This window comes from Arvicanthis niloticus, chromosome X, assembly GCF_011762505.2.
Source record: "Arvicanthis niloticus isolate mArvNil1 chromosome X, mArvNil1.pat.X, whole genome shotgun sequence".
In the NCBI taxonomy this organism is placed as follows: Eukaryota; Metazoa; Chordata; class Mammalia; order Rodentia; family Muridae; genus Arvicanthis; species Arvicanthis niloticus.
In genome coordinates, this window is record NC_047679.1 from 290,870 (window position 1) to 300,235 (window position 9,366).

A 9,366-nucleotide genomic window follows, 5' to 3' on the forward strand; every position below is an offset into this window, starting at 1 on the left:
GCAAATATTTGGGAGGCTCTCTCCATTTACTCTATGGGCTCTGGAGATTAGGCTGAGAGTGTTAGGTGTGGTGACAACTACCTTCACTCAAAGAGCCATCTCAACAGTTCCCAAATTGCTTCCTACAAACTTGCAGGGGTTTTTATGTTCTACTAGAGAGCCTATACATCTCTTCCATCTTATGGGGTGAGAAGCGTTGGAGACACCGGTCTCCATCGTATACACGCTTTTATAAAGGTCTATATCCACTCACCAGAGGGTAAGAAGATGAAGTCAGGATGAAAAGGGAAAACCTGAAGCCCAGTGTGGTGGTGCATGTCTGTCCTTAATCCCAGCTTGCCAGAGGACAAAGCAGTTGACAAATCCTGAGTTCAATGCCCCCAAACAACTCTCTCCCACACGAACAATAAACATTGAAGCTGAACATGAACAGGCAGCCCAGCTGATCTCAGAATAGTGTATCATTAGAGGAAAAAATTGCTCACCAAAGTCGTTTTAGAAAAACTTGCTTCCGGTAAGATAGGACGTCACACTACATTCTTTCTTCCCTCACTGGCCACACCCAGGTTCCTGACCCTGATTGGCTAGTTCATATTCACTTACTTCCCTGATTGGTTGATCTCCATTCTCTATTTAAACTGCCGTGCTTCTTTGTGGAATGCTTGGAAGATACTTGGCAACTAAGGTAGGATCTCTCAGGGGGGATGTTTTAGACGAGTTAACCCAGGGCAGATAGAAATACAGAAAGATGAGTTGGTGATGTAGTTCAGTGGTCTAGCATATGTGAGGCCCTAAATTCTAGTCCAAGCACCAGAAGAAAGAAAAGAAAAGCGGGTAGTCTCCGTAGGCTAAGCCGTTCAATGTCTTCTGAGCATCTGGATATCTTTAGTTATGAGAGCTGACACAATGTCGCATCTCCCCGAAAGCCCAGACAAAATTGCCATGTAGTACAGTGAGAGTACTATGTCAATATTTATGAGGGAAACAATACTACACCCAGCACAAGAAATCCCTAAATCAGCCAGATGCTCCTAGATTTCCTCAGTGGTAGATGAGGAAATGGCCTGTGCCCAAGGCAGTGCTTTACTACATCAGACAGATAAAGTGCCAAGTGCCTTGGTCTCCAAGGCCAGCCTTGGGTGCTCTAATTTCAAAGGAACTATATTTCCTCATCATGAATCATATCTGGTTCTGTTGCCTCACAGATTCTACTTGGCTTCATTCATATAATTTCCAGATGAACACAGTAATAGATACTAAATTCATATGCATTCATTTCCTTATCAACCAAAATCTATCCTTTAGAGAGGTCATATCACCATTGTATCCTTGAACACCACATTCAAAACTGCATACCAGGGGACAAACCGTAGCATAATCTTATAAATATAATCCAGTCAGCAGACTGAGGCAAGAAGATACCTTGAACCTAGGAGCTGGGGCCAGTCTCAAAGGCAAGAACAAAAGCCTACCCATGTGCTGACACACATACATATAATGAAATATCACAGTGTGTACAGATATAAGGACAATGTGCATGTGGTGTGTGTGTGTGTGTGTGTGTGTGTGTGTGTGTGTGTGTGTGTGTATACTAAATTTTTGAGTGGCCTGGGAAAAGAGCTCAGTTGATAAACAGTAGCCCTGCAAACATAAGACCCAAGTTCAATCTCCAGCACTCTGGTTGAAGCCCAAACCTAAGAAAGAAGGCAGGTTGACCTCCCAGCTCTGAAGTAGTGGAGACAGTTAGTTCCCTGGAATTCCCTAGCTAGCAAGTTCTATGTACCAGGAGAAAGTATTGTCATTAAAAAACAAGGTGAATGCCTCCTGAGGCATGACACCTGAGATTGAACCTGGCCTCCATGTACAAGTGCATAAAAATAAACACACACAGTCATATACCTTATTTCTATTTTAAAATAAATAATATGCTAAGATGCCTGGAAAGAGAAATCCCAACATCAAGAAATGAAACTATAGTGCTCACTTCGGCAGCACATATACTAAGAAGATTAGCATGGCCCCTGTGCAAGAATGGCATGCAAATTTGTGAAGCATTCCATAAAAAAAAAGAACTCTTTCTGATTCTTTGTCCATTCATTCATTCATTCATTCATTCATTTGGAATAAATTCATTAGAAAAGTAAGTTTTAACCTCTAAAAATATACTGCAAGTTTATTCCACTACCTCATGAAAAACACTTTTGGGTCACTGTTGTTCAATACCAAGCCTGACTTCCTAAGAACTACTTTTTCAGATTTTTGTCTCTTGTTTTCTGAACATATAATAGCCCTGCATGTTTATGGGATATGGTGGAAAAATAAAGATATGTATATAGTAAATTGTCATCAAATCAGGGTGATTAACACTGCCTGTCCTTAAACATTTACCTGGTCTCTCTACTTGTAGACTTCTCACTCATCTCTTTAACAGTAAACGATTGGTTGTAAACCATGGCTGTCTTACCTACTCATTTCTTCTCTCCAACTGTTCTTTGGTAGTTATTATCCTATCTCCCTCTACAGGACTCTCTCTTCCTCGATGTATGAAATTAACATTCTTCCACTCTGGTGAGAATGTAGGGGACTGTTCCTTTCTGCCTGACAGATCCAAAAAGATCTTTCTGAGTGTCCTTCTGTTCAGGACAAATCCTGGAGGACTGGTAACATCAATAGCTGGCATGCTTTGGAAACTCAAACACACCTCAGTCATGTCATAGATTCCTAACACAGATATGTCTATACCCAGGCTTCCCTCCATGTAACTTCTCAGCAGACATATAAGTTGTTATGGAAAATAGTAGAATTTAATTTCAGGTGATTGGCTGGTGCTGTCCTCCCACTCAGGCTTAAGTTGCTCAAGCATACCTTAAAGATTGCATCCCCAGTGCCATGAAGAGAAAGTCTCGTTCAGTGAACCTCAGAAAAACTAAGCACAAGCCAGAGGAGACATGCAAGGTGAGGTGACCTTTGTGGGGCAGAGGAGTGGCCAGGGAATGCTATTGAGACTTAGATTTCTTAGTAGATGAATGCAGATGCACTGTGGAGAAGCATCAGGGATATAGTAGGCCACACAATGTCAGAGGATCTTTCTCTAGAACCTCTGATTATAGCCAGTCTGTGTCCTTGTGCTGAAATAATCTGGTGGCTTCCAAATTATTCCAAAATATTCTGTTCCTGAAGGTGGGAAGAAAGCAAGCAAACATCTTTGTGGCTTATCACATGCTAAGGAAGAGACTGGACAGTGTGCACAGCTTCTCTCTTTGCTCTCAAATCCACCCAGCAAAGTGCTTCCTCCAATTCCCAAGTGTAGCATGGAGATCTAGGAGCAGAGGGCATGCTCTGGGCAGAAGGGCACACATGCACGGCAGATTTGCTGCCAGAATGAAATTTTCCTCCTTTTTTAGGCCTTCAAGGATATCTCCAAACACTTCTCCAAGGGAGAGTGGGCAAAGCTGAGCCGTTCAGAGAAGATCACATATGTGTATATGAAAAGAAACTACACCACCATGACTAATCTAGGTAAGAGTGAGTTCTGGGGTCAGACAAGCCTGATTGTCCTCCAGGCTCTCTCTGTACTATGGCTTCTCAGCCTCTTACTATGATCTCTTCTTCAAGAGAAATGCCAAGGCAACTGCTGAATATCCTGTTCATTTTTATCCTGTGCATGGCTGAGGGCAAGAAACAGCTACTAGAGCACACATCTCTGTAGCCTGAATTGCCTCTCCAGTAGACCTTTGTTCAGATGGACAGTGTTGTCTTACGTCCTCCCAGAGCCAGCCCCTTGCATTACTCTTCTCAGTTATGTGATAAGGAAGAAACATTTTGCTTCTTTCTAGGCCTCAGAGCTCATCTCCCAGATTTCATGGAATCTAAGAAAGAGGTCACACAATCTGTGCTCAATGACAGTGACGAAGTTTCCAGCCATGAGTGTCAAGGTGAGTAGACATGGAGGAGCTATGTACATGAAAACTTTTTAGTCAAGTATCAGTGAGAGTTACAGAAAAATCGTCTATCCCTCAGGTCAGTGCTGAGAGAATAGTGATGTTAAAAATATATGGACACAGCAAAAAAAAAATTAAATGTGCAAAAAGAGAATATGTATTTTCTTTGAAAGTAGGTAAACAGTAAATATTTAGATGCTTGAGTGGAACTGGAGGGAGGGTAAGACTGGTAGGAGAATAGACAGCTTCCATTGTGGCTGGTTTGTTTAAAGAAAACAGAGATATGAAGCCCTTTGAGAGCTAATGTTGAGCTCCATCTGGACCTGGTACAAGTTTCTATCAGTGTCTATGGTTGAAATACTTCTTTTTAAAAGCTATGTATTTCTTGAAAAATGCTGTTCATGAATCACAGTGTAACTATAATTTTACACAATAAAGTCTATGTAAAACTTCAGAATCAGTATCCTAACAGTGCGTACTCAAATGAAATAAAAATAAATGCTACACATTATTAGAGCAAGATATAATAATGAAATACATTTTTACTCTCATCTGGATTTTATTCTATATGTTCATCCCAGAAAGGATGTGTTCAGAAAAACAGTCTATATCCTTTCCATGCTGGTATTGAATTCCTAGACCCCAGGAATCATCCTGCCAACTAGAGGCAGAGACTGGAGGCAAACAGACCATGCCTAGCACAGAATAATATTAGATCCTTTTCCTACTTTACACACGTGACACATACAGAGACACACACATGAATACATATATTTCTCACTGGTTAGGTAAGAGATAGAATATAGTTGAAAAAAGAAACAGAGACAGTAGTATGAAATTTTTAAGATTGGGCCTCATGCTACAGCTCCCAGCTGACCTCAGACTTAAGGTAGTTCCCTTGACTTAGCTTCCTGAATGCTGAGATCTAAGCTTGAGTCACCATGTGATCTTTAATTGCACAGGCCTTGTGTATCTGATTAGCATACATAATCATCATCAATGTGGCCAAATGTGCTCCCTGGCTCTTCTTTTCTGGCGAGAGAGAGAGAGAGAGAGAGAGAGAGAGAGAGAGAGAGAGAGAGAGAGAGAGAGAGAGAGAGAGAGAGAGAGAGAGAGAGAATAAAGAAAAGCCACAAAATATCTCCAGTAGCCCTGTAACTTTGAAGTTAAGCTGGTCAGATTCCATAGGCTACCACAGTAAATATAATAGATTCACAAATGGGGAGCTTGATCTCTGCAAGGTGGTTTTGTTGATTGTGAGTCCCTTGTTCTGGAGGGTGTCCCACGACATCTCCCGACTGGGGACAGGATGAGAGCAGGGAGGGCTCGCTACTGTCTCCGAGCTGCCTCCGGCCTGCGTCTCCAATGTTTGTAGGTCTCTGTCCCAACCTGATGCAGGAGGTCGAGGCCAAAGGACACAGAGTGCAGACAGGAGGGGAGATTGCCTGCCCCTGCAGCTGCCTCTGGCGCCCTGTCGATGACTGGTCTCTCCCAGGTGTTGCCCCTGTCTCTCCGAGGGACCATTCCTCGTGAGTGATGGTCATAAACCTCTCTGTAGGAGGGGTTGTTGGAGGACTGAAGCTAAGTGAAAAGAACCAGGGCCTGGGAGCAGAGCTGAACTCCTGCCGTCCAACAAAGGTTCCAGGGTTCGAAACTCATGCTCAACCAAACACCCAGCTGCTTCTCACAGCCCACTGCCCTACAATTGATGCCACTTTTTTCTTTCAAGTTTTACTGGAAAATTTCAGCACCTCTGAGCTAAATCACCAATCCTTCCTCATGCATTTTGTTCCCCATAGTAAACTAGTTAAGTGCCTCATATCAGTCAGTGTCTCGGGGGAATATATGCACTCTCAGGTACATGGCTGGATGAAATAGGTTACAAAGAAAGCTTCTTATTGAACTGGCCTTTGATCCAAAGTGGGGAGGATCTGCTGTCTTGGTCTGTCTGTGTCAGAAGATATTAAAAACAAGTGCTTGACAAAAAGCCCATAGACATATGTGAGACCCAAGCCGTATACTTTCTGACCAAACAAAAGCCTTAAATCCTCCCAGCACCCAGCTCTCATGTAGTAATCCTTCCTGATCTCAGGACTTAGAAGGCCAGTAAGCATCTGGAGCCATCGGTTAAGGGAAGGAAGAAGCCGGTGATATATGAAGAAATCAGTGACCCGGAAGAAGAAGAAGATGAAGATAAAGAGGAAGAGGAAGAAGAAGGAGAAGAAGGAGAAAGAGAAGAAGATTCAAACTGTAAGTGACCCTGTGACACATTTTGTACACCCTGGGTTATATATATTTCTCACATGGGATCCCACAAGGTCACAAGGACCTGCCAATCATTCACTGGTAGTCATCTGTGGTGCAACATGATGGCTGAATGCAATATCCCATGCTTCCTCAACTCCCTGTCAATTATGTTAGGAACCTTTCCAATTCAGGATGCTGCAGGCTTCCAAATGCCAGGTCAGCTCTTAATGTGCAGGCCACACCTTCCTCTAACCAAGGAACTCAGAGAGCATTGAGATAGTCACTGCATTCTTAGCAGGGGCTTTGTTTGGGGAGCATGGACTCCAAGTTCTTGCAGAATGAGAGTGCACATGCTTTGCAGTGACAGAGGGGGAGTTGAAGGTTCTCCCTGATACTTTCTTTTTTTCCCTGCCTCTCTGTCTCAGATAGGAGGAAGAACCCCATGGTGTGAAGAAGAACATCATAGGCCTCAAGATTATGGGCACAACTCTAAAATCCTAAGCATCAAAAAGAAAAATTCTTATCAGGGAAAGTTAAGCATCACTGTACCTTCTAAGTGCCAAGGACTGCCTTGAACATTGGACCTACTGTGTAACACATCAGCATTGTTCCTTCTGTGTAGTCTTCTCTTAGCATTGATTGTACTGAATTTTTACTCCATAAGCACTTTTCTTAATGTGTCCATGTACATCTCTTAACATTGCTCTTGTTGTTTCAAGCACTGTGTTACCATGGCTCTTGCTTTTTACCAGTTCATTAGCATTCTTCTTTACAAGAACTCCTTAGGCATCTTACTAAATACATTCCACAAGCATTATCTTTATTAATTGTGAACCATAAGTAGTGCTCCTATTTTGTCTGAACCACGATCACAGCACTACTCTTCCAATATATCCTGTTGAGAACTGCACTGCCCCACACTTGGAGGCCACTATGTTGGGGCTTACACTGCCCGGCTTTGGGGCCACTGTGTCCCGGCCCGAGCTACTGCTTCGGTCCACGGGTCAGGGTCTAGCAACAGAGAGAGTGGGCATGGAGGGGAAGAGACAGGAAGAATAGAGACAAGACAAGAGGGTCTGATCAAGTCTCTTTTATCGAAAGGAAATCTGGGGTATTTATACACTTTGCCACGTGCCTTGTAGGCATGGATACTCTGTGCATCTTGCAGGTGTGGATATCACATGCCTTGCAGGTGTGGATACCACGTGCACCTTGCAGCTGGGGTCACTAAACAGCAAAACAAGATATGTGGGATAAACAAGATGTTTATCAGAGTGTGCTCAGCTGTTGTAGGCTGTTGAAAAACAAGTCTCATGTCAGGGTATATGGCTCAAGATGGCTGCAAGGATCACAGCCGCTTTCTGCTAGGAGTTGGCTCCCAACAATATCCTGAATTACTTTACCATTATTCTTATTGTGGTAAGCACAGGTGTTACCATCCTGTTGAGAAATAAAACTTAGTGATGCATACTTCTGTGTGTCTTCACACTTAGTTTATGAAATAAGCAATGGTAGTCCTCTGCACAGAAAAACATTACTCTTGCCTCACATATGATGGAACTGTTAATGGAAGTCAGATGTGCTTAAGCCTGGTCTTTTTTCTGCATTTGCATCCATAGAGGTTATCACTGCAGGTATCTGTCCAGCTTTGCCTTACCACAAATGAGTCTGAGAAAAATTCTTTTCAAGTTTCCTGTCTGATGCTATCCTCATACTTCAAAGGCCCATATTTATGTACCCAAGCTCAGTCACTACCTGGAGACATTTGCAGTATTAACTCTTCTTACTCTTGTTTACACATATTAGAGATGTTAAGGACAAACTTTAGAGACAAGTTTGCCATAATAAAGTTCTCATTCTTTCAAAAACCACCTGATGTGTGGTGTGATGACTTAGAGCTGGAAGAGACATGGGGATGTGGTGGGACAGACAAATACAAGTGCCCAAGTTGGGGTGGTACCTAACAGATCTTTCATCCTGCCCTAGATGAGGGCTCGAGACCCAGAGATATCTGAGTCATCTTGCTACAGCTCCTGGACACATCCATTATCTGCATGATAGGAGGTGATGCTGACTTTAGGTCTCACTTGGTTGATAGGAACATTTAAAAGAAGTACGCATGATAGGGGAGGGAAAATTGAATGTGTCTAGGTTATAGTCCTAATACCTGAATTAGTATCATTTTCCAAAATGAGTCCTCAGTGAGAGGGAATGCAGCAAAAGAAGGTCAAGAGTGTTTTGGGGAGTGAGGTAGTGGTGAGAGAGAATTAGGTAAGGTGTGCAGAAGAGGGTTGACAGAGAAGCAAGCAAGAGCCATGAAAACTATATGCTGTCATTTTATTCTCCGGGAGAATACAAAGAGACCACATAGAAAATATACAAGGATGATTTGCTTTGGTTTTCTTTGAAAAGAAGGAATTCAAAGATTGTCTGACACATGAGACATTCATAGGAAGAGTGCCTCAAAGTTATTGATTCATGACAGAAAATGTATTTTTAAAATAACGTTGGGGTGTATATATGGGGATGAGAGTACATCTCTGTGTAATCAATTCACATCTCCATCCATGTGGCCTGCAGAGATTTACTCAGGTAGTTGGGCTTAGTTGAGAGTTCCTTTACCCACTGGTAACCCCAGTAAATATTTTTTATAATGTTCTTTCTCTAGATGTTGAAGAACCCTACCCCATTCTCTCGTTCCCTTCTCTCCCATTCACTCCTTTACTGCCTCTTCCCAGGTGACAGATGCAAATTCTATGAGCTGGGAATGCTGGTTTCACATTTCCCAACACCCAGCTCTCCTTCCCTCAAAGACTGTCCAACTGTGGACAGAAAGGATGTAATGAGAGGAAACCAGGACTAGTTTATTTGGAAATAATGTGTGTGTGTGTGTGTGTGTGTGTGTGTGTGTGTGTGTGCACGCACACACACTCCAGGAGATATGTATCATGGTCTTCTATATGCCACACCAGTGTTCTACTACTGAGCTCAAGTCCATCAGATAGTAACCTCATCACTCAGAACAAATGTATGGGAAAATAAATTCGAGGGAAAAGCCTTGTTGGGGGGGGGGCTCACTGTTTAAGACAGCTCAGTTCAAACTTGCATTTTTCATGAACTTGGGCTGAACAGAATGTGGCAGTAGGACATTCCAGAGAGTTTTCTTCCATTTTTCTTG

The 9,366-nt window shown here is 42.7% G+C and overlaps 1 protein-coding gene and 1 pseudogene across 1 annotated transcript; both read left to right on the top strand.

Moving 5' to 3' along the window:
- The first annotated feature begins 1,976 nt into the window (after positions 1-1,976).
- On the top strand, positions 1,977-2,066 carry LOC117695565 (U6 spliceosomal RNA; annotated as a pseudogene).
- Positions 2,067-2,850: 784 nt separating this feature from the next.
- LOC117694025 (protein SSXA1-like) lies at positions 2,851-9,051 on the top strand. Its single transcript, XM_076918557.1, has 4 exons — positions 2,851-2,955; positions 3,405-3,519; positions 3,837-3,935; positions 8,927-9,051. The coding sequence occupies exons 1-4, from the start codon at positions 2,890-2,892 to the stop codon at positions 9,049-9,051; spliced, it is 405 nt and encodes a 134-aa protein (XP_076774672.1). The 5' UTR covers positions 2,851-2,889.
- Positions 9,052-9,366: the final 315 nt, after the last annotated feature.